Source organism: Pleurodeles waltl, chromosome 9, assembly GCF_031143425.1.
Source record: "Pleurodeles waltl isolate 20211129_DDA chromosome 9, aPleWal1.hap1.20221129, whole genome shotgun sequence".
NCBI lineage: Eukaryota > Metazoa > Chordata > Amphibia > Caudata > Salamandridae > Pleurodeles > Pleurodeles waltl.
This window is the reverse complement of record NC_090448.1, coordinates 1,090,059,474-1,090,086,005: the sequence shown is the minus strand read 5'-3', so window position 1 is coordinate 1,090,086,005 and position 26,532 is coordinate 1,090,059,474. Positions and strand designations below refer to the sequence as shown.

The 26,532-nt window shown below is 46.9% G+C and overlaps 1 protein-coding gene across 1 annotated transcript in view; it reads left to right on the top strand.

Moving 5' to 3' along the window:
- Positions 1–26,532, top strand: part of SPTBN5 (spectrin beta, non-erythrocytic 5) — a 1,780,873-nt gene that overhangs the window by 237,836 nt on the left and 1,516,505 nt on the right. The window contains exons 13-14 of the mRNA XM_069208774.1: positions 2,693–2,879; positions 19,243–19,379. Of these exons, the coding sequence (XP_069064875.1) occupies positions 2,693–2,879; positions 19,243–19,379 (324 nt within the window). The remainder of the gene's footprint in view (positions 1–2,692; positions 2,880–19,242; positions 19,380–26,532) is intronic.

The window sequence follows — 26,532 nt, the reverse complement described above, 5'->3', positions numbered from 1 at the left end:
TGCTCCACTGCTCTCTATGCCACTCTATACCACTGCACTCTGTGCCACACTCCTCTGCACTACTCCATTCTACATCACTGCACTCTATGCAACTGCACTCTATTGCACTCTATGCTACTCTACTCTGCCCCATTCTGTGCCACTGCACTCCATGCCACTCTACTCTGCACCAATCTACTCTGCGCCATTCTACTTTGCGCTATTCCAATCTGCGCCACCCTGCTTTGAGCCACTCCAGTCTTTGCCTCTCAACTCTGCACCACTCCACTCTGCACCACAGCACTCTACTATGCACCACTCTAATCTATGCCACTGCATTCTAAAACGCTGCATTGTACAGCACTGAATTCAGTGTCACTGCACTCTACGTCACTATACTCTGCAACTCTACGCCAAGGCACTCTACACCAGACCACTCTACTTTAAGCCACGCCAGTGTATTCCACTCTGTGCTGAACAGAAGGCACACTGGTGAACAACATGGCTAAAACGAACAGAAGGCACACTGGTGAACAACATGGCTAAAACACATAGGCCAGACCTATTGGCTTTGCCAATTCTTGTTTAATCCTGAATTTTGCCAGCTCATTTAGACCAGAGTTGTCATCCTGCTTTCCCTTATGTACATTTGTAGTTTTACTTGACCACCTCATAGATGTCCAATTCTTTGCCCCCTTCCTGGTATCTGGAGTCCAGACCTAAAATCACCTTTAATCATTGCTGCCCCTCTAGGTCTAGATAGTGGGCCAGTCAACTCCTTATTCTGTGTAAGCTAACTAGAGTATGAGCCTTTTCCAGACACCACTCTCGCAGTTGCCCTGCCAGTGCCTGTGTATGCACCTGTAGGTACACTGTAGTGTTGTACTAATTGACTTGTCATTGCATTTGGAGCATTTGTGCTTACAATTGAATAACAAGCACTTTTTAATATGTGCAGTATGTACCCTTGCAGTTGTAAACCTTTGCTGTGGTCCCTCTCACCCGCCACATGGGCAGACTGGAAAAGGCACATATGGTACAATCATATCAATAGCTACTTGTGCTGTCAAAATGTCTATGTAAAATATCAATGTCAAATATCTTGACTTACATGACTATAACATAAAGTACAAAAAAATGTGTATTAAAATAGTGATGGAAAAATATAGTAAGTGTAACAAAACCTACTACAAAAAATGGATAATATAATATTTTAAAACATAGCAATCGACTTAACCAAAAAACCCATCACAATAGTGAGCAAGAATATCAAAATATTAATATTAGAATATATGTAAATGTTTTATAAGTGATACTTTCTTTATTCAAAGTAAAAGTTTAATTTCCTTTAAAACATATTTAATGTATTATAGCTTGCTCCTTCGAAACATAAAATATGTACTTTTATGTGTGATAAAAAAATAAAGTAGAAAAAACACGTAATTGTAAAAAGTATCATTTTTAATACATTAAATTACTCTTACAATATAAATTACATCAAGTATTTATTTAATTATTGCAAATTACTATATCTGTAAAACCCTGCATTTATCTTTCTTAAATAACTTAAAATAAAACCAGCTGTTGTACAGAAAGCTGTAATTGTTAATTAATTTAACAATATCTATACACATACTCACATATAACTATATATATATATATATATATATATATATATATATATATATATATATATATATATATATACATATTCAAGATTTGGTACAAAATTGTAAAAAAATAAATAATTGAATATCAAAATTGTTTTTTATTTTCTTTTTAATTCTTTCATACATAGCATAAACATAATATTTTGAAAAAGCAAACTGCAAAAAGGAAATTGACAACACAAAGTTAAACAAAATAGTTAATGATACATTTACAATACAACAAATCTTTTAAGAAAGTTTGAGAGAGTGATTTACAATTTTAACTCCAGGACAGCATTAACAGGTAAAAGTGCATAAATTAATGAGGGTGAGCGTCATGACACTCTCCAAACTTGTTGGAATGGTAATGCCATGACCCAGGCTACACACTCCCAATATCCTCCTTCGCCTCCTCCTCCACCCTTTTTGCCTTATTCTAGGGGAACTGCAAGATAGCATTGCTACTGACACCACTTTGAAATTGCTGTCTTACTCTGATCTGCCTTTACTTGCTTTGCAAAGGTGCAGCCTTTAATCTCTGTGAGCCCCACCTCTGTTGCCTCTTTGTTAATGGTCCCTAATTCAGCGCCATCATCCTTTCCAGCTATTTGCACATAGTCATTGCACGAGGGAACAAACTTTTTCTCAGTGCTCAGGCAGAGCATATACTGCAGTCTTATAGGTGTTGCATCGTCTGCCCATGCATTGAGGCAACCATCCAGCCCTGCCTCAAAATGTCTCGAAGCAGAGTGGGATGTCACTTCCCCTCTGCTTGGGATGTTCGGTCTTCTCACCAGCCTGTTTGCACCTTCTACTCCCCTTCCACACATCTTTGTTGTGAGCTTGTTTGTAGCTCCTGTTTTCCACAGAGGCAAATGTTACTTGTTGAGCCAGCACTCATGTTTATGGGTTCCTTGTAATTTAGAATTACTGGTTTATATTTACTCTCTTGGAATTTAACCCTCCATCTAATAAAGAGTTTTGTTTAGGATAGTGTGATACAATATTGATGAAAGCTTGATAAAGATTAACTTCCAAATGATGCTGCATGGTCCATTTCACAGGCTGACCTGCTGGAGAACAGAAATGAGAGTGACACCTCATTGCAAGAACATGGCAAGGAAGACCTGGGAAGCAGAAGTGGGAGCCTTATTAAAAGTTCCCATGGGAGGGATCGAAGTCCAGCTACGCTCACACTACCAGTAGTGAAACAACAAATTCCACAAGCCAAAATATGGTTCACCTACAAAGGTAATGATAAAACAAAGTATGCATGTGGGGTAACATTCCAGTCAAAAAGAACAAAATATGCATAACTGGACTTTTCTTGCCAGATAATGCCAGTGACCCTGCATAATGCCAAAGGGCTAGTGTACAGGGTGCCACTCACTACACACTGTTGTCAAGAGCAGAAAAGTAATGCATCTGAAAAACATCCCTCCAAGGAAATTGCAAAGGTTTTCTTTACTCTCCCGAGTGGTTACAAATACCATTGAAAGACACTGCCGCAAATTCATACCACTGGCAGAATACGCTCCACACAAAGATGTATATATTGGGAAGGAGTGAACAACACCACGACTTGTTTCTGTGTGTAAAAGGCCGCTTTATTGGAACAGGTGTACCTAACAATTAACCCCACCTTGGCCTTTGCCTCACAAAACTAAAGCCTCACTAGACATAGAACAATCCTATCCAACCTCCTTCCCCCTCCCCTAGCCCACCCTCCCCCTCCCTACTCTAGTCCTGCCTTCCCATTACCCCTCAGGTCTACCTAATTTTTCCCGTCCTACCCGCTTCTTTTGAACCTGTCCGCTAATGAGCAGTTTCCTGCCTGTTCATCTCCAACTAATGCTCCTTCCCCCTATAACACCTGAATTGCCCTGCCATTTCCATCCTCCACACAAGCTTTTATTACCTGCCCTGCAGCTGTCACCGCCCGGCCTGCACCTGTCCAAAGCGACAACCTACCCCCTACAGCACGCACCTGCTCCAACAAGCCGACCTGCATCCAAAAACCACCCCAAACTATAAATTCTGAGAAAAATGGGGGGGAGGGGGAAAAACTGTCACCCAGCTAACTAGCTCCGGCCACCAGGTCACCTTACACAAAATGGTGACCAAGAGCGCAAAATGTCCAGCTATATTCGGACCCCACCCACGTCTAACTGGCACCCCGGACGCCCAACCGCGTCGTGGGCCGTACCTCCCTTCCCAATAACCCCCGGGGGGGAACTCCTCATTCTCCAGTATTGGATCTTTCATAGATTCACATGCTTGAATCATCCCTGTCGTCAAGGTGGGAGCCTCACGGTAAGTTTAAATACATAAAGCAGTAAGTCAGTAAGTCTAAAACCAGTAGGCCTCAGTAGGCCTTATAGGCTATTTTACAGTCTATCCACTTTGTTTTGTGAAAAGACCCAAACTTCAGTGTCAACCAATCAGGAGTCAGCCCCTCCCAAACACTCCCAACAGAGGCTGAATTCCCTCAGATTTTCTACTGCACGTCGTGTGAAGGGAGTCTCCCTGAGCTCTGCTCAGTTTACTTTATTTCTGACTGAAAATTGTTTCTCTCAGGAAACTATCTTTACAGCTTTATCATGTCTGAAAAGACAAAAAAGGGTCTGTTCAGAGACTGTGACAGTTGTGGGAAGAAGAGACTACATGTTGATGACCCCCACAAGAAATGCATCTACTGCCTCCATCCAGACCACAAGGTGAGATCTGTCGCACCTTTAGTCAAAAAACCCTCAAGGACCGTGAGGGTAGACTTCTCTTATGGCTGCAGAAGCAGAAAGCCACGGAGCACCTTTCCTCAGACGAAAGTGAAGCGTCATCTCATGCTTCTCACCCTCAGAAAAGAACAGGTGAGAGAGGGAGAGTGCCTGATGAGCCACAAAGGAAGATGGGCAAAAAGATAAAAGCAAGTCTCTAATGAGACAAAAAAGGATGTTTCCCATTCAGAGACACACAACAATTTGCCAAAAAAGGTTCATTCAGAGCCTACTACGCCTTTACATAGGAAAAGTACCTCAAAATAGACATCCCTGTCTCTGTCACCCCAGAAAGAGCCGGAAAAAGTCTCTTCAGGGAAAAAACACCCGTCGTCGACGGTGTCGATGGTGACATCTACGACAGTGTCGTCGATGTTCACAACGGCGGTCTCACCGATGATCATGACGTCGTCGCCGTTATCGCCGACGACGATAATTACGGCAAAAATATTTAAAAAGGCTTCGTCGGCAAACACATCGTCGACAGCGGAGGCTTCCTGGGTCCACCAATCGACCAGGGCACTCCCGTCTCGGAAGCACCTCTCAATGAGGTTAAGAAGACACCGCCGACGACAGCACCTACAGAGGATACGTTGACGAAACAACGGTCGACGAAGACACTGTCGACGAAGGAACCGCTGACAAAGGATCCGTCCAGGAAGGGCCCGTCGATGAAGGGCCCGTCGATGAAGAGCCCGTTGATGAAGAGCCCGTTGACGAAGGGCCCATCGACAAAGGACCCGTCAACGAAGGACCCGTCGACAAATACACCGTCAACGACGGAAGCGTCGACGAGGGAACTGTCGACGAGGGAACCGTCGGCGAGCCTATCGTCCACAGCACTGGCAATGTATAGACCATCGACCCTCCTGGGTACTCCACTGCACCAATCATCAACTAATCTGCCTTATCCTCATGACGACTCAACCAGGTTCTTACCACTTTCACTTATCACCATGGGGGAAAAAGTTTCTGATATTCTGCCAATGCATACCTCCCCAAGCAAGGTATTGCCATACCCCCACAACATCTCTTAGATGATGATGATGATGACGCATACTCCCAAAACGAGGGAATGTTTGGGCAGGGAGTAGCCCGTCTCAACTCCATGTCAAGTGCCAGGATTTTGATGACGAAGACGAACAACATTACCAGCTTAGTTATGCTTCAACATCCTACCCACAGGCAGAGCAACAATCGCCCCTCTCCATGCCTAGCACACTAGTGGCGGACCTACAATACATGCTCAATGACTACTATAGGTTTCCACCATCAACGCAGACCACGCCACCTTGACCTGAAAGCTACCAGACACCTCGTCAAACCCAGACTACTAGTCTTCCAGAAACACCACAGGCTAGCATACCATTAACTAGCCAAACGCAGGAAGCTCATCCCTCATCAGACGACGAAAGAGAAGAGGGTGAGCTAAGAGATTCTGTGACTAGTGAATGGGATGATTATCTCGTCCCCACACCATCTCCACCTCCAGCAGGTCCAGTAGGTTCGCCTCCAGAAGACATAGGAGGTTTTCATAATCTGATAGAGAGAGCGGCAAAGCGTTTTGGCCTTTCAATTGTCTCTCATGAAACAGAGTGCTTTCTTTACTACTTCAAAGAACCATCAAAGAGATCGGTAAGAGCGATACCCATAGTAGATTTCTTATGGCAGGAAGGCTTGAAGGCAATGAAGAATCCTGCAACAGTGCCTTCACAAATGCCAAGGCTAGAGAAGAAGTACAAGGCCCCGGATGATTCTCCGGCCTGTTTAGTGTCACAGCCAAAACCTGATTCAGTAATATCACAGGCAGTGCAGCGACGTTCCAGAAACCAATCCACGCCTATAGGATCTCCCCCAGACAAGGAGGGGAGGAGATTAGACAACATTGGTAAAAAAATCTCCTCTGTAGCAGCGGTCACAGTTAAGGCGGCTAACTCCCTCACCATCCTGGGAAGATATGATCGCCAAATGTGGGCAGACATGTCTGCTTTCTTGGATCTCCTGCCAGAGGATGTCAAGGTGGAAGCAAAAAAGGTGTTGCAGGAGGGAGAAAGGGTTGCCGCAGAGATTATAGACAGCACAATAGACATTTCTTTAACTGGGTTCAGGCAATTGGCTGGCGCAGTAGTCTTGCGCAGGCAAGGATGGCTAAAGGCTACATAATTTCGACCGGAGGTCCAGAGTCGCGTTCTCGACATGCCTTTTGATGGTGAGAGTTTGTTTGGGAAACATGTTGACGACATGTTACAGGCCATCAAAACGGATACGGATACGGCAAAATCTCTAGGTACCCTTCAATATAAAAAGCAACCTTTTTGTGGAGCAAAGGGAAGAGGAAGTTACTCCTTTCGAGGGGGATACCAACAGTACAGATCCCAGTATCAGTTTTCCTCCACAGGATCACCACACCAGTACCACCAGCAACAGCAGCATTACAGGTTACCACCGGCCGCAGCTTATAAACATCCAACTAGAGGAAGAGGCACTGCCCGAGGAAGAGATACGGGCAGAAAACAATGACCCGCTAGTCATTCCAGCATTCTTCCCCCCACAAATATCGAGGGTTGGAGGTCGCATCACTTCCTATTTCCTTCAATGGACGGCTATAACATCAGACAGATGGGTGCTCGATATAGTGGCCAGAGGTCATACTCTGGAATTCACGCAAACACCACCAACTGTTCCTCCATCTGGCCCACCGCCCCGAGGATGAACCAACTCCTCAAGGAAGTAAAAGTGATTCTGGGCAAAGGAGCAATAGAGCCAGTCCCTTTTTCTCAGAACAGCAGAGGATTCTATTCCCGCTTATTTCTCGTAAAGAAACCCTCCGGGGACTGGTGCCCCATCCTGGACTTAAGAGCGCTAAACAAGTTTCTAAAGAAACAGTCGTTCAGGATGGTAACACTTCAGGATGTCCTGCGTCTTTTAAATGCTGGAGATCTGATGGCATCCCTAGACCTCCAGAATGCTTACTTTCATATTCCCATATACCGCAACCACCGCAAATTCCTCAGGTTCAGACTGGGTGGAATGCACCTCCAATTTCGAGTTCTCCCATTCGGTCTCAAATCGGCCCCCAGAATCATCACAAAAATGTCAGCTCCGGTAGCAGCGCATCTCCGCCAGTCGGGTATCCAGGTTTTTCCTTACTTGGACGACTGGCTCATAAAGGCACCCTCAAAGCCGCAAGTGATACGTCATATTTCGTATTGCCTTCAATTGTTAAACAGCCTGGGGTTTGTCGTCAACTACCAAAAGTCTCAGCTTCACCCCAGACAAGTATTAAACTTCTTAGGAGCAATACTAGACATGGTCCACAGCAAGGCGTACCCGTCTCACAAGAGGAAATAAAAACTAACCTCCTTAGCACGCAGACTCTCTACAAAAACGTTCGTTTCAGTCCGCATCTACAAATCATTGCTAGGGATGATCTCATCTTGTATTCCGCTAGTCCCAGACTGCAGGCTCCATATGCGACCCCTGCAAGAGCAATTGGACATACAGTGGACCCAGGTAAACGGTTTGTTCGAAGACAGGATTCGCATAACACCTCTAATGCAGAACACCATGAGGTGGTGGGCGACACTAACCAATTTGTCAAACGGACTTACATTCCTTCATCAAACACCCAGTTACGTAGTAACAACGGATGCCTCTCTCGAAGGATGGGGTGCACACTGCCAGGACCTGCAAATCAGCGGATCCTGGAATGCAAAAGAGGTTCAACTCCACATCAATTACCTAGAACTCAAAGCGATAAACTTAGCTCTAAAAGCTTTCTTGCCAAAACTACAAAATTCAAGCGTCTTAATGAGGACGGACAACACAGCCAGCATGTTTTATCTAAACAAGCAAGGAGGCACGAGATCCCTACAACTCTCGCAGCTAGCTCAAGAAATCTGGACATGGGCCATCAAGCACAATATTTCTCTCAAAGCGGAGCATGTGCCAGGACAAACCAACGTTCTGGCAGACACCCTGAGCAGGACAGTGATACCTTATCACGAGTGGGAGCTAGACCAGAAACTTCTCAATCGACTTTTTCTCTTATGGGGCAAACCAAACCTCGACCTATTTGCCACACTCGAGAACAAGAAATGCCAGTATTACGCAAGTTGGCTTACCCAGAAAGGTTCATGGGGGAATGCGTTTTCGATTAGATGGTCCGGGGTCTATGCCTACGCTTTTCCTCCGATCCCACTCATTCCGAGAGTCATCAACAAAATAAAGACGGAGGGGTGTCGCCTCCTATTCATAGCTCCCAGATGGCCCAGACAGGTCTGGTACACGGAGCTCCTAATGCTCTCCGAACAGCCACATGTGCAACTCAGACAGAGTCCGACTCTCTTGACGATGCACCAGGGACAAGTCAGGCATCCAGATCCGTCATCTCTTCATTTGACGGCTTGGCTCCTGAATACAATGAGTATCTAAATCTCAACATTTCCTCGGAATGTAGAGACATCTTAGCAAACGCTAGAGCTGACACTACCAACAAAACCTATAGACTTAAATGGAAACGTTTTTGTATATGGTGTGCAGCAGAAGGTATACATCCCTTTTCCGCTCCTCCAGAGCAGATACTTCCATATCTCTTGCTCTTGGCGAAGTCAGGACTTTCATATTCCTCCATTCGAGTGCATCTGGCAGCAATCTCGAGGTACCGTAAATCACCACACATGGTCTCATTATGCTCCACAAGAATTGTCAAACAATTAATGAAGGCCTTTTTCGTGTTTTCCCACCAGTTCGAAAACCTCTGCCGTTATGGTCCCTGAATGTTGTATTAATGCAGCTCATGAAAGCTCCCTTTGAGCCGATCCACAGAGCCAATCTAAAATTCATCTCATGGAAAACAGCGTTACTACTAGCTCTTACTTCAGCCAAAAGAGTCAGCAACATTCAGGCTTTCACTGTCAAACAGCCTTTCCTCCAATTTACAAATTCCGGTGTGATCCTACGAGCAAATCCTAAGTTCATCCCGAAAGTTCCCTCAACGTTTCACTTGAATGAACCAGTCATCTTGAAAACCTTTTTTCCAAATCCACAAACGATAGCCGAAAAGACATTACATTCCCTGGATATAAAAAGGTGTCTAAAGTTTTACTTACAGAAAACACAAGTCATCCGCCAGTCTGACCAATTATTTGTTGCATTTGGCGGAACGAGAAAGGGACATGCGGTGTCCAAACAGACTATAGCCAGATGGATGGGCCTGGCAATTCAATTCTGCCATGCAAAAACTGGTAAACCGCTCCACAGCAAGGTGAGACCCCATTCTACAAGATTGGTAGCCACTTCAGCTGCACTCTTTGCTGGGGTGCCACTACATAGCATCTGCAGAGCGGCCACATGGTCTAGCCAGCATACGTTTACAAAGCACTATTGTCTCGAGGAAACTAGTAACGTTGATACAGCAGTGGGACAGGCAGTGCTGAGGCATTTATTTCGTTAAGGTGAGCGTCTTACACATCCCACCACCACACTCAAGGTATGTTCGATATTGTTTCTCAGTCTTGTTAGTATCTAATTTTATATCACAGTGTGGCTTACTCTAAGATTTTGCTTCAAATTAGTCGTAAGATCAACGCTTTTTCATATTGTGTTAACATGTTGTAGACCTCAAAACAACAACAACACATATTGTATCATAATTTTCTGCCATACATGTTTTTTCTATTATTCTTATATAGATATAGATATATAGATATATATATATATATATATATATATATATATATATATATATATATATATATATAAATAAATGTATACTAACATGATTGAGATCACTTAGAGAATTACGATAAAATGACACTCAAATTAATTTGCTAATTCTCAAACATTACTGCTCGTTATTAATGATTCAAGCATGTGAATCTATGAAAGATCCAATACTGGAGAAGAAAATTAGTTACTTACCTGTAACTGCAGGTCTCCAGTATTGGTATCTTTCATAGATTCACATGCGACCCACCCTCCTCCCCTCAGAGGCTCCCCTATTATACAGATATTAAACTTCACACGTCTACTAGAAAATCTGAGGGAATTCAGCCTCTGGTGGGAGTGTTTGGGAGGGGCTTAATCCTGATTGGTTGACACTGAAGTTTGGGTCTTTTCACAAAACAAAGTGGATAGACTGTAAAATAGCCTATAAGGCCTACTGAGGCCTACTGGTTTTAGACTTACTGACTTACTGCTTTATGTATTTAAACTTACCGTGAGGCTCCCACCTCGACGACGGGGATGATTCAAGCATGTGAATCTATGAAAGATACCAATACTGGAGAACTGCAGTTACAGGTAAGTAACTAATTTTCTTCCTCTTCCTCCCCACCGGGACCCCATTGGGAAGGAGTGAACAACACCACGACTTGTTTCTGTGCGTAAAAGGCCGCTTTATTGGAACAGGTGCACCTAACAACCCCACCTTGGCCTTTGCCTCACAAAACTAAAGCCTCACTAGACATAGAACAAACCTATCCAACCTCCTTCCTCCTCCCCTACCCTGCCCTCCCCCTCCCTACTCTCATCCTGCCTTCCCTTTACCCCTCCCGTCTACCTAATTTTTCCATCCTACCCGCTTCTTTTGAACCTGTCCGCTAACAAGCAGTTTCCTGCCTGCCCATCTCCAACTAATGCTCCTTCCCCCTATAATACCTGAATTGCCCCGCCATCTCCGTCCTACACACGATCTTTTATTACCTGCCCTGCAGCTGTCACCGCCACCAGAAAAAGACACTGTCTTTTTCTGCCCCCCCCCCCATTAGGCCTCCTTCAGGAAAGCTTTCAATTGGTCCTTCAACTGTAAGAGATAAAGCTCCGTCCCCATAAATGAAAGATGCACACCGTCATCCCTCCTCAAAGCGTAAGTACACATGCTCTAAAAATGTCAAGCCCCAATCACTACAAAAACTCTTCATCTCTTTGTTCAGCTTGCACCTAGCCCTCTGTATTGCCCCCGGCTTCCTGGCCCCCCTCCAAACCCAACGCGGGACAAAGGCTGTGAAGACTACATGACATCCTTTCCACTGGGTCACCAGAACCTGCAAATCCCTCTTCATGGCTTTCATGAGGTTAAGCCCGATTGTAGCTACTAAATCGTTCTCCCCAAATGGATACACAACAAATCAGGGCACTGCCCCCTCCCAGCCGAATTTTGCAGGCGAGGCAGAAGTTCCCCCCAGCGCATCCCCCCTTTCCCAAAACATCCGACCTGGTACCGAGCCAGGTCAGAACCTAAATTCTCTCCAATAACAGTCCTCCGGGCCTGGCTCTGTGCCCATTTTACAAATGAGTGTCCAATCAACCAAATGGAAAGGTTCGCCGCCTCCGGACCCAGCACCACACCTAGAAAAGGAAAAAGGAAAATGAGAACACATATACCAGCCAGACCGCAAACCACTAAGCCCAAACCTCCTGACCTCTCAAGTATCGCTGAAAGCAATCGGACCTCCACCTCCCCAAGGCCATCAACTCCTCTCTACCCCCACCCTTTGTTTCCTGCTTCCGTCGTGACCCCGATCCGAAAGGAATGAGTACCAAAGAGCGCGGCATCCACCCCCAAGTAAGCCAACACCTTGCGCAAAACTGCTAACAACTGCAAAGCTGTCACTCCCCTCCCATCCGCGTGCCGAAAGACCGCGCCCTCACTAGTCCCTGCCGCCTCCTCAACTGACCCTCCAAAACCCCTGGACAAATGGATCTATAAGTTTGCGTCGAAGACAAACCGTAGCACCAACACCATTTTGATCCGTCTTAGATCTCCTGATTAGCAGAGCAACTCCTTCCATGCTGGGGCGCACCTCGCACCACTGAATGCCCACTCACCCTGCCAAACCCAGCAATTCGGAAACCGGCAGGGCCCCAAAAAACAGCCAAGACATTAATGTGCGGAAAAGTAATGCTTCCCAAGCATTGAAGCAAATCACTCCCAAAACCGGTAACAGCATTTTCAACAAACTCAAAGACAATGGCCGCCTAACGCGCCCTTTGTTTCCCATTTCTTTCGCCCACCCTTCCAGAATCCTGTGCCCCAACTCCCCCGCAGATGGAGGATAATCCCACAAAAGCTTATCCATAAACCCCAGTGCCACTAACTTCCCCGCTATCGTAACCCTGGACTGACCTTCTTCGATCAAAACCATAAGGAATTGTACTACATCTTCAACCATGTCCTCTTGCCTTACCCATCTCCGTGCCCCGGAGCCCACAAACTCTTCCCAAGCCTTTGCATACGCCTGCCTGGTAGACGGCGTCAAAGAATTCAATACCAGCCGTAGCATCCTGCTGTGCCTATTCTCCATAGCTCCCCAGGCATGATTGTCCTGCGCAGGTCCACAGCCATGACTAATCCATGGAAACTATTCCACTGAGAACGAGACAAAGCATCAGCGATATCATTGTTAACTCCCGGCACATGCCTCACTCTAAAAAAGATATCATGCTTCAAGCATTGCAGCACAACACCCGCAGAAGCTGTAAAACCTGGTCACCCCGTGCCGACTGCCGATTCACCACGTATACCACAGCCATGTTATCCACCCGAAAAAGTACCCGCGAGTGCCGGAGTTCCTGACCCCACAGGCACACCGCTACCACCAGTGGAAAAAGCTCTAAAAACGCTATGCTGCGTCCTCCATTCTTCCAGTCACTAGGCCATTCCTCCGCGCACCATCGCCCTTCCCAATATATACCAAACCCCGTTGCCCCCGCAGCATCCGAAAAGAGCTGTACATCCCAATCACAGCCCTGCCATGCTTTCAAAAGAATCCCATTGAAAGCTTCCAAAAATGTGCCTCACATCCGCAAGTCCTCTCGCACACCTACTTTCAAACGCACGTGATGATGTGGAAGCGCCTGTCCTGTTAACACCAAAGCCAGTCTCCTACAAAAAGTCCTCCCTGCTCTCACCACCCGACAGGCGAAATTCAAGTGCCCCAACAGTACCTGAATGTCACGCACAGCAACCTTACGTCTTCGCAAGATGTCGGAAATTCTTTGCTGGAGCAACCCATTGGGAGCGCCTTGTCTACATACCAGGACCCTTGAAATTGGATCCCCAGCAACTCAAAATCGTCCGGATGTACCTGCAGCAGCCGGAAGGCTGACTTGATGTCCGTCTTAGCCATTAGTGCTCCATGACCCAACTCCTCCACCATTTCGATGGCCACATCCAGTGACGCATATGACACTTTTGTTAATACCTCTGGAATGAAGTCGTTGACCGACGACCCTTCTGGCCACGACAAGTGATGTATCAACCTGGACTGCCCGCATTCCTTCTTAGGCACAACACCAATAGGAGGCACTATGAGGTTCTGCATCGGCCACTCTGAAAAAGGACCAGCCATGCGACCTTCACGCACCTCCTTCTCCAACTTTTGCTGCTCCACCTCCTCTTTACTGTAAACGGATCAAAGATTCACTGCCCACCGGCGCACCCGCGGACCCTCGTACCCCAAATGAAAACCGCAGCGGAATCCCCGTATGAGCAAGTCAGCGTCTGTCTGTCTGTCATAGTACGCTAAGCACTCCGCTAGTCTGTCCACCTCAACCGGAGTACGAGCCTTTCCCCGCAACGCCTTGTCGCTGTCGCTGGCCATCCCTGCCCCCTTAGCTAGCTGACTGCCCTCCGCCCCCACCTTGCCCCTGAGCACTGCCTGTATTGGTGGCACCCTGCGTCCCTGTACAATGCGTGATGGGGTGACGTTCCGCGCACTTAGAGCATTCATGCCAGAATTTACAATATTCCCTGGTGCACATGCCCTTGTTGTAATCCTAGCAAGGTGCCGGAGCGTCCAGGCCCAGTAGGGCTGGAGTTAGCTGGGCTGGAGCCCCGGGACCCCACTCCTTGGGTGGGGCGCTCTTGAAAGGGCTGATATGTGATGGGCAACCCACTGGCCGTGAAAACCGTCTTCCCGAATTTTGCCGGGCCCATAGTGTGCTGCCATAGGTCCGAATCTATCTCACCCCATTTCACCTCACGGTCCGCGGCCATGCGGGCCCTAAATTCCTCATCATATTGCCTCCATGCATACCACCCGTAGTTAAGGTGAGCCTTCTGAATTATGTGCATATACTTAAACAGCGCCACTGCCCGCTCCGGAAAATGCTCACACTATACCCTCGCGAAAATCAAGAAGGCCGCTGTCCATTTCTCAATATTAACCGGCACCTTTGGCCTCTTAGAAAGCCCCCATTCTTCCTCCTTGGAGCCCTCTTTCGCCCGCACCTCCTGATGCAGCAACTTCAACACGTCAACGTACTCTCCCTTCCAAATTTTGTCCTCGTCGCCTGCATCAAATGGGCCCCCAATGGCTTTGCAGTGCCCATATAAGGCAACTTAACCCGCTTGGAGGCCTGTTCCCCTTCCTTCTCCTCCTTCGTGCCACCCGCTGTCTGCGCCCCTTGTTGCCCGTCGCCAGTCGCTTTCACGCCCGCAGCTCCGACCACCTTAGGACCGACCCCGTCCGCACTTTTTACTTCCCCGGCCTCAGTGGCCACCCCGTGTCTTGCACATACACTCCCTTGACCAGGCACACCGAATCCTCTCTTGCCTCAGTCGCCACCAAGACCATTGAGCTTGTCGACTCCTTACCTGGAGATAGTAACGGGGGCGCTCCTGAGCCATCCACTCCTCAAAAACCAGATCCATCTTTCCTTCGGCCCCCAGGCCGCACCAGCAACCGCTTATCACTCTGAAACGACTTAAGGACAGGATTAGCGACCCCCCTTTCCTTCCCACACTCCCACTATTCCGATTCACTCCTGTGTTCTACCAGTTCCCCTTCTTCTTCTCGTGTCAGACCCCTCCACTCGCCACGCAACCTCATCCCGCTCACGGTCCTATCCACAACCAACACAGACCTCACACCCGGCAGACAAAGGTCCACTCGCCCCCTGCATACCTGATGGGCCCTGACGCTGCTCCCCCGGGCGTCGGCGGGCGCAAAACCCTTAAACCGCCACACCACCCAGTGGGAGCGTCCGCAGCCTCCTGCCGTCCTCCTCGCCTTCCTGCTGACGCCATCCGGCCGGCCGCCCCGGGCCCTGCATTCACTTCCTACCAGGGTGACCGAGCCTCAATGTGCTCGCCTGGCTCATCCTCGTCGAAGTCCAGGGTGTCCTGGAGATTGAGCCTACCTCTTCCAAAACCCTGTCCGATGACCCCCGCAGCCCCAGCTCCTCTCCTCCACCCATTGCCCTTACCATTCCCTCCCCAACCTTCCCTGACTGGGCTCCATAAACGCGGGTAGGGACCTTAAGGGCCCGGCTGCCCATGGGGTACTCAACCCCCAACTACCCCCAACACCTGGCTCATTATCGTCCTCATCCTCACTGCCGCTCCATTGAAGCATGGTGGGCCATTTTTTAAAAAAATGGGCACCCTTGAGTCTGACGACTTTGGCTGCCATCCCCCTGTCCCCCTCCCTCCCACCTCACTTGACTGCCCGGGCACAGCCACCTCCTCCCCATCTAGCCCAACCGAAATGGGCCTTTCCGCACTACTGTCCTCCCATCGTAAACCTTCCCTTAGTCCCTCCCAACCAACATGTCTGACATGATGCCGACAAATTGCCTCCTTTTCAATTGGGCCGATCCGGGCTCTCACTCTCTTGGCAGCGCGCGCTGAACAGTCCCCGCCCTTCCGAGTACCGCGGACCGCTACCTCGTCCAAAAGCTGCCGGCGGGCGTGCCCCAACCTCCGGGAATTCCCCTCAGCACTTCCCCACGCCATCCCCCTCCCAGCCGCCCCTCGACCCGCTCAGGCCGCGCCTCTCTTCCCCATCCCTCCCGGAGCCCGCCCACCCCTCCTCACCTGGGAAATCGGCTTGGCAGCGCACGGAGGCAAACACGCCAATACCGCCGCTGCAACCCTCGCTGATGCCCTGATGCCTCCGGCCGCAACAGGTCCATGCGTCCGGCCTGCTCGAGCAGTGCCAACGCCTGACGGACCTTCTCTTCAGCCATGCCACCAGTAAGTTACTCCTTTATTAAACGCGTGTTGGGGCCCCTTACCGACCAAACGATCAGCAATGCTACACTGCTGTTTGGTTGTGGATTTGTTGTTTGCCTTTCTTTTTTTTTTCTTTTTTTTTAAACTAGCAACTGCTCCTACTGCTAACACGTGGAAAAACTGTCACCCACCTAACTAGCGCTCCGGCCACCTTCCACAAAATGGTCATCAAGAGCGCAAAATGTCTGGCTATATTCGGACCCCACCCACGTCTAACTGGCACCCCGGACGCCCAACCGCATCGCGGGCTGTACCACCCTTCCCAATAACCCCTGAGGGGTGACTCCTCGTTCCTCTTCCTCCCCCCCGGGACCCCATTATTAAAAGTACTAATAAAAATAGCACTGCTGCTCCAGAGCTACTCTGAAGTGTGGGCTTCGCTCTAAATGTGGTGTCACTGTTACATCCTTTGGCAGGCCACCTGCACTCTGCCTTAAACATGTAAGAAGTAGTAAGTGTGAGCGGCGCTTAAGAGCCGGGATATGCACCACACCAAGGGCTCCTTGTGGTGGGAGCTTGTGACTGTGCAGGCACCCAGCCCCTGTCACCCAAGCCTTCGAATTTATTAAACTCACCGTCAAAGCGCAGTTTGAAGATGCAATAAGAAGCTGTGGCCTCATTAGTGATTGTGGCAGACACAGGAAGGGGCAGTGAGGGGCCCAGAGGGTGGGGATGGCAATGTCCAAGGCTAGAATGCACTACTAAGGCCTGTAACTAACACGTCATGGCTGTTAACATCTCTTAAACTTTTCAACAGCACACTTATCGTTTCTACGTTCATAAGTACGACAAATAGACTGCACGCTGTGTTTTTTTTTTTTTTGCATTTCAACTATTTAAATTACTGTTAAGTTAAGGATGCCAGTATTCAATAGAGGACTCATAAGAACACTTAAAAAATCAGTGTGATTAATTTGGAACCACTGAAGTGGCGCAGTACGGACGGCAGCAATGACGGGAGAGAGAAGGTGTGAGCGAGGAGGCAAAAGATGGTGAGCAAAAAGGATCAATCAATGAAGTCTGCTGGGAGGATGGATGAGGGGCCATGCTGTCACAGGCCGAAGCGTGACTTAGTGGGATGGCCTCTTAGTGAAATCCCATGGGAGGGAACTAAGCACAAAAGGGAGGTACATTTAGAAAAATGGACCAATAAAAAAGAAGTATTTAAGACAAGCACAACAAAGAACAAATGGTAAGAGTGGGCATGGTTAAATGCCCATTTTGAATACAACATGTCTTGCAGACAGCGCTGGGCGCTGCTGAGCTCGACCTAGAAATATGGTCATTATTGGTTGCTATTGGAAATTCTCTAGAACTTGTAACTCATTTGTAATGAAGACTGCCTTGTTTTAACCTCAAATTACGTAGGTTTCACATGTTCACCCTTTAAGTTTCTACTTCCATAGGTGTGTGCCACTTGTTACTCCAGTCTCACAGTCTGAATTGATGGGGTCAATTATGTTCTTAACATTTTCTAACACAACAGAAGAAAGCTCGATAACTTAACAAATCTTGCTTTACAGTCTATTTACCAGCGGATAGTTCCGGTTCCGGTTTCCCCATATTCCTCTATGACTGCAATCAGCAAATGAAATCCCTAGGTAAACCACCACAGGTCCACAAAGTTACAGCGGATCTTACTACATGCTAAACTGAGATTACTGGAGCACTTGTTATCGGCACCACAGGAATTAAAGACTTCTGAACTACAAGTACTTCATGTTTTGACTCATGTTGGCTCACTCAAAGCACATTAAGGTGTGACTTGCCCTGGCAGGCTAGTAATGTTTATCTGGGTGAAAAAAATTGTTCTCAGTGAGGTATGACCTTCACTAGGCTGTTCTGACCTGTCCTGGCTGCTTCAAGGTCTGTTCCTGCCTTTCCAGGTTTTCCCAGAAGAGTCAAATGCTACACTCGAGGCTCCAATTAAATGAAAGACTTTGCCACATTATTTATTTACTACAAGTGAGGTACCAGGAGTTTCACACATGAATGGTGCCCATAGCCCCTACCATACATTATTATGTGAGTACACAAATACCCATAATTTTCCTTAGGGGTGAACCATGCCTGCAATGATATCACAGAAACACTAGTCAGAAAACCATTAATAGTGAAAGTCTGGGCTAACGAATATGAGAAAATCCTTTTTGACAGCATATCAAACTACTGATTGTTAAGACTTTGGAATTTTGCAGACTGTTCGCTCATCCCTACTGTAAAATTTGTAGATGCTAGCGGGTGTGAAAAGCAGTAGAGAAGACGATATGTTCCTGATTTGCGATGCCAGTTTTTAGGGTATAAGATGAGAGTAGTGGCTAAATATGTTATACCATATTGACATTTTTCCTGCTTGTATCCCATCACACAGGATTCCTGGACCATTAATACATTCAGAACATTAGCCACTGACCCTGCTTGTCTGACAGGGTACATGCAAGCAGTCCAAAGAAAGTAGTATTTTATTCAGTGATAATATTTATTATATGGTTATGTATAACGTTTTTTTTCACGTAACTACAAGAAGTTTAGCAAACAGAAGAAAATATTAATTTGCTCACAATCCATAAGAGAAAAGAAGTGTCTCATACTTTCTAATAGAAGCTCTTATGTGAGAAAATGAGTTTGTTAATGGTCATTCAGACAGCTGTCAAAAGAGAGAAGTCAGTTTTTAGGATGATTAAGACATGTTGACTATGTTGAAGGCTCATTGGAAATTCTGCAGAAGAATAATGCCAAATTCTAAAATGAAAAAGCAAGATTTTATCATTTTTGTCGATGATGTAGACTTGCTCCTCTAGGATCTTTTGTTTTGATACAGGTAATGAATTCACATTGAACCGAGGAGATGTCCTGGAGCTGGTTGATGGAACCAATCCAGACAAATGGCTACTAAAAGACACCACAGGAAGGCAAATTGCTGTGCCCACAACCTACCTTACAGAAATTGAGCCAAAGGTACGTGGTTTACTCCTATGCCAAGTCTTAAAGGACACTAGAAGTGCAGTGCCGCCTGGCGACCACCAAACTTCCCGTTTTCAGGTTTAAGAGAGTTGGTATAGCCAGTATACCACGTCTGAGAAGACTTCAATTCCAGCGCCTCCATATGAGCATCTGTTTTAGCAGATGCAATGCTTTTCCACTGCATAAGTCTTCAGTTGCAGTTAATCTAAGTGGAATTACCAACAGCATTGTTTTGTTCACGGATTAAAAGTTGTATTTCTTGCCTTTCAATGTTTATGTGTCTCCGTGGTAGATGCATGCATGTGCACTGTTGTGCAGTATGTTCCCATCCCAGTTAGACCTGCAGCAGCTGTGATGACATCACTGAAATGTTGGAGCTAGTGATGAGATGGTAGAGAGCCAGATGGACATCTGACATGGATTGAAATGAGCTAGGAGCCATGAGTTTATCAGTAAAGGGTGGCGGTCAGGAGCCACAGTTTGATGTATGTATCCCTTATAAAAACCTTCATATAGGTAGCCATTGGTGTAGTGGAGAGTTAGGTTTAGCAGAGCCTTCAACTTCTTTGGGTTGAGTACTTGTTAGAATGAGAAACTAGAAGATGTTTTCCACCCAAATCCAATGCTATGGGCAGTGTTGTTTATTACACATGATACAGCACACCCTGATGGTTCTATGTTCTGTTATGAAATTATCTATTTGCCTATTATGCACAGAATGAAAATGTCACATGTAAAGTATGGTAGTTTGATAGGCAAAAGAGAGTAATTATTTACAGGAAAGTTACGCTTTCATTCTGCGTTTTCACAGTATTATCCTTTACATGAGAGAGCTGGTTTCCAAAGACTTCAGATCCGAAAAAATGCTGTTAGTGAGATCCCCATCTTTTGTTTGTTCATTATTCAGTGTCAATATATTGAAATAAGATTGGGTTTATTGTGGGGATCACTAGCCACATTTTAGGTAGAGTAAGAGCCAGTATAGCCAGTATAGCACTACGGGGGGACCAGAAAAAAGGAGATAGGGCAGTGCCTTCAGTTATTATCTGATGTCATTTTTCACAAATATTGGTGAAACTTGGGTGCTCTTTTGTTTACCACTTTTTACCTTAATGCAGGTTAAAGGCTACTAAGCAACTTCTTATGCATGGTACCTTGAAGTGACTTCACATGCCCTTTGAACCTCTGCTGATATCGAAGGGAGGGATATCTCATGACCTTTGACTACAAACTCTTCAAAATTACATTGTACAGTCTTAGACCGTGATGTAATCACAAAACCTAAATACAAAGATCTTGCAATAAGAAAATTCTAAAGAACTTCCTGTTCTCTCGTAGGGGATTTCCATGTATAGTCATAAGCACTGAATAGTTCTGCGCGCCTGCGGGGACCCCGGAGCACTGATGTGAAGTATATTCTTAAGTGCAAATACCAGCCCTTTGAAAAAGGTCTGTCAAAAAACACTCAAGAATAACAATGTACAGCCTATGTGAACAGCTACACAGGCCAAATTGTTAAAAGAAAAACAGTTGTAGTGTAAATTCACGTTTAAACATCTATTTATTCTAGAAATGTAATAACAAATACATTCTCATATTCTATTTACACCTCTCATGAGAATAAAACAATGCAGGGCAGTGTAGCCCATAGGCTGCCATTATACAGAATGTAAATAGAGCTGTACCTTTAAGAAAGTAAAGTCTTCCTGTTTCCCATCATGCACAGCAAAAGGCAGTTGCCTCAGTTCTTTTTTCTGGCTCCTTTCTGACAGGACCCTGAAGCATTGAGCTCTACCTCACAAAGCCTTTTTGTGACAGAAATTAATTCAAAATCGTTTGAATTTCAATTTCACTCGACGTTTTTAATATTGAGTGATCATTTTCTACTCTTTTCTGTTAAATTATGACAGAATTTTGAGGTTTTTCTAGTTTAGAAATGCCTTCACTTTTTTATAAATGCCCTTCTTGTGGCAGAAAAAAGGCTAAAACAGATCCACATCGGTCTGTATAATTTGCCCGCCATCCAGCCACAAACCGGAGTAGTGTGACATCTGTAAAACTTTCTCCAGAAGAACTCTTCGGGATAGGGAGAAAATCCGACTTCAGGCGAGAGAGGACAGGAGGAAAAGTGGTCATTCTACCACAGAGCGAGGAGAAGGTCAGTCTTCTACCAGGGCTCACCCTGTTTCCTCTATAACTCCTACCAGACCTGCTCAAAAACGACACAGGTCTCCGACGATGTCGAGACAGGGAACGGCGCCAACATGCTAGCCGCCGAGGAGTGGTTCACCGGCAAGGAAGAAGCATTGTTCGCCGTCTACAGCCATTTCGCCGTCGAGACAGCGTGGAAGCTCGCCGTCGAGAGGATCTGGGTCGCCGTCGACACGGCGAAGACGATCCACGTCGAGAAGATCTGAGTCCGGCTCGCCATCGACGTCGAGGGAGAGTGCTCGCCGTCGGAGACGTTCGCCGTCACCACAGCGACGTCGAGGGTCGTCGTCGAGAGGTTCTCAACGGCGAGAGGAATCGACATCAAGAGGCACTCGCCGTCACCGCACTTCGACGTCGAGGAGTGTGTCGACGTCGAGGCGACAATCAAAGAGACCTAGAAGGGTTTATACCACGTCAGAATCCTCGGCCTCACTCATCCTGCTCCCAGCGTCTCCACAGCTCTCTCCTCAACAGTCGCCGTTGCCGCAGACACCAGTAACGCCTACGGCTCCTCCTCCGGCTCCTCCTCCGGCTCCTCCTTCAGAGTCTGTTCTGAGGACTCCAACGCGATCCGTAAGGCATTCTGGACATTCCTCCAGACGTTCATCTTCCTCTCGACACCATCGTCATGAGTCACGGCAGAGATCTCAACATTCACATCCTAGACATTCTTCTTCGTCTACACAGGACTACTCTCCAACCCTATCGGACTCACCGTCCCCGAGAGTGTCCCCCATAGATGATGTGAATACATTCCAGGAGGTCTTAGTGCGAGGGGTGACCAAACTGAATATCCCGTTGGCGGTACCTGCCCCATCGACATCAGTAATCTTCGAGACCTTGCATCAGAGGACATCTTCGAGACCTTTGCTTCCACTGGTTCCGGGTCTTATTGAACCGGCAATGGATATTTTTCTTACACCGGCCGCAACGAAGTCTGCTCCTTCCAGACTTATTAAGAAGTATCGTCCACCAGAACAAGATCCTCTATTCTTGAGGTCGGACCCAGTACCGGACTCGGTGGTTATAGTAGCGGCAAAGAAATTGCACTCTACATCACCGTCTTCCTCCTCACCTCCGGATAAAGAGAGCAGAAAGATCGATGCTGCAGGCTGAAAAGTATGCTCTACTGCAGCCATCGCAATGAAAGCAGCCAGCGCCACTGCTTTATTAGGGAGATACGATAGGGCCCTCTGGGACTCTATACTGCAGTTTGCGGAGCATCTTCCTAAGGACAAAAGGGAAGATTTCCTGGAGGTCGTGGGTGAGGGAGCCATGGTTTCTAACCAGATAATAAGTGCTGCGGCTGATTCTTCGGTACTATCCGCACATAACTATGCTCACAGAATAGCTCTAAGAAGACATGCATGGTTGCGTCTAACATCTCTCAAACCAGAAGCACAGCAGAGAATACAAAATTTACCTTTCTCAGGCTCCACTTTGTTCGGCTCTCATGCCGATGACGAGATGGCCAGGATGAAGTCTGAGCTAGATACCCTAAAAGCGGTAGGCATGGAACGTCCGAAAGAACAACGAAAGGTATTCCGTCCATATCAGCGAAGACTTTTCACCCACAGGTATCAACCACACTGGATGTCTTCACGCCCCCAACAGCAGCAGCATCAAAGGGGCTTCTCCACAAACGAAGGTCGACAAGGGGTCGTACAACACCTAAAACTCAGACAACTCGACAGGCTCCCGTGTCTAAGCCCTGAATCTTCGCTTCCCCCTCCTCCGTTATCCACTCCGGTAGGGGGAATTATCTCAAATCATCTGGACGAGTGGCTAAACATCACATCAGACGCCTGGGTATTAAATATTGTGAGACATGGTTACGCTCTCAGATTCACCAGTCCTCCACCATCTGTTCCACCCAAACCAGCCAGCCACCACCTCGAAGCTCTTCAGTTAGAAGTCACTATTCTATTACAAAAAAGAGCCATAGAACCCGTCCCGATCAACCAGCAAGGGAAAGGGATTTGCTTGAGGTATTTCCTTGTGCCGAAAAAAGACAAGCAAGAGTTTCGTCCCATTTTAGATCTAAGGACAGCAAACAAGTGGATTCGCAAAGAGAAATTCAGGATGCTATCCTTGCACCAAATTTACCCACATCTTCGTCAGGGCGACTGGCTCTGTGCGATAGACCTTTGCGACGCTTACTTTCATATTCCGGTGACCAAGAAACATCGAAAATTCCTAAGGTTCACCATCGGAAAACACCATTACCAATTTGCGGTTCTACTCTTCGGCCTCAAGTCAGCGCTGAGAACTTTTTCCAAATGCATGGCGGTGGTAGCCGACCACTTGAGGAAACATCGAATATTTGTCTACCCCTATCTAGACGATTGGCTCATGAAGGCCTCCAGTTATCTAGAGGCGCAACAACATTTCAAATGGGCTCTACAGCTGTTACAGAATCTCGGTCTTCAAGTCAATCTCCTGAAGTCCACAGCAACGCCTGTTCAGAGGTTGCATTACTTAGGAGCCATTATAGATACAAATCTAGGAAAGGTGTTTCCTTCGGAGGAACGACAATTATCGATTCTCCAAAAGTGCAAACAACTACAGAAAACTCCACAGACCACTGCAAGAGTAATAGCTTCTCTACTGGGCTCGATGGCGTCTTGTATCCATCTCGTTCCCAATGCTCGCCTCCATATGAGACCATTACAGGAAAACCTGGAAGATCAATGGTGTCAACTGATGGATGATTGGGAGAGCAAAGTCCTCCTTTCTCCCCACGCCCTACAGTCCCTCAAGTGGTGGTGTTTACCCAACAATCTCTTGGTGGGGATTCCGTTCCAACAACAGCCTCCAGCTCAAACCATCGTAACAGATGCGTCACTGCTCGGATGGGGAGCGCACATGGAACATCTTGGAGTCCAAGGCAAGTGGTCACAGAGAGAGAGTCTCTATCATATCAACCTGCTGGAGCTTCGCGCAGTCCACCTTGCGCTCAAAGCCTTCCTTCCCTCTCTGAGAGCGGAAACTCTCCTTCTCCAGACGGACAATGTGGCCACTATGTACTACGTAAACAAACAAGGAGGCACCAGGTCCAGGATTTTATCCAGAGAGGCTCAGACAATCTGGCATTGGCTACTAGCCAGGAACCTGTCGCTAGTGGAAACTCACCTGCCTGGCATCCAGAATGTTCAAGCGGATGCCCTCAGTCGCGTAATGGACGAGAACTACGAATGGGTGCTACACAACAATGTTGTTCGTTTTATTTTCGCACTATGGGGTACCCCCTCTATAGACCTATTCGCAACCCCAGAAAACACAAAATGCCAAAACGTTGCCTCCAGATATTACCATCCATGAACACTGGGGAATGCCCTGTGGATAAGCTGGTCAGGAGCATTTCTTTACGCTTTTCAACCGCTTCCCCTGATTCCGGCGGACCTCCAGAAGTTATCCAATGCTCAGTCCAAAATGATCATGATTGCTCCGGAATGGCCACGCCAATGGTGGTTCCCAGACCTCCTTCACCGGTCACTCAAACCGCACATCAGGCTGCCTTATCGTCCGGACCTGCTCACGAAGTTCAGAGGGCAGATATCTCATCCCAACCTCTCATCGTTGAGTTTGGCAGCATGGCTCCTGAGCTAGTGCAATATGGACACTTGAACCTACCTCATGACTGTATGGAAATCCTGAAAGAAGCAAAGCGCCCTTCCACACGATCGGCTTATGCAAGCAAGTGGAAGAGATTCTGTGTGTGGTTTTTAGACAACAACATTGACCCAGTATCCTGTGGAGAGGAATCTATCCTGCCATACTTGCTAAGTTTGGCAAAATCGGGCTTACAACTGTCATCAATAAAGGTACACTTGTCGGCTATAACGGCATACAGAAAGAGCCCTTCACAAACTTCCTTTTTTCGGATTCCAATTATTAAGGACTTCCTGGAAGGTTTAAAAAAGGTCTTTCCTCCCATTAGAAAACCATCTCCTCCATGGGAACTGAATGTTGTCCTATCGCGTCTGATGCTACCTCCATTCGAGCCAATACATAAGGCATCACTTCAGCATCTCACATGGAAAACTGCTTTTCTGGTGGCAATCACTTCAGCGCGTAGGGTTAGCGAAATCTAGGCCCTTTGCGTTCAAGAGCCCTACACGGTTTTTCATTCTGCGAAAGTGGTAATGAGGATTCATCCAAGATTTTTACCGAAAGTCGTATCCGACTTTCATGTGAACCAAACCATTTCATTACCAACTTTCTTTCAAAATCCAACTACTCCTGCTGAGAGAACTCTGCACTCTCTGGATGTAAAGAGGGTTCTGAAATTTTACTTGGACAGGACAAAATGCTTACGTAAAACACAGCAGCTCTTTGTTAACTATGGCCCAGTTAGAACAGGGTTGGGCACGTCTAAGCAATCTTTATCCAGGTGGATTGTTTCATGTATAATGTTATGTTATCAGTTAGGAAACAAATCCCTTGGTGGTAGGCCAAGAGCCCACTCTACTAGAGGTAAAGCAGCTACTGCAGCCTTGATGAGAAATGTCCCTTTGGCAGAAATATGCAAGGCTGCCACTTGGAAGTCGGTCCATACCTTTACTCAGCATTACTGCCTTGATACAGACGCTAGGGCAGATGCGCAGGTTGGACAGGCCTTGCTTAAGAATTTATTTGCATGACTCATGTTTTTTGTCAGTATTCTTCTGTCTACTCCACCGCGGTTATGGGGATGGGCTTGCTACTCTATTCAGTGCTTATGACTATACATGGAAATCCCCTACGAGAGAAGGAATGGTTTCTTACCTGCAACTCCAGTTCTCTCGTAGGGGTATTTCCATGATAGTCATAAGCAACCCTCCCTCCTCCCCGGTGGAGTTGACATAGAACAGGTTGCCATAAATATTATCGATGTTGATACTCCAACAAATGTTTTGTTCCTTCATGTCAGGTTACAAGCCTTCAAAAAGAACTG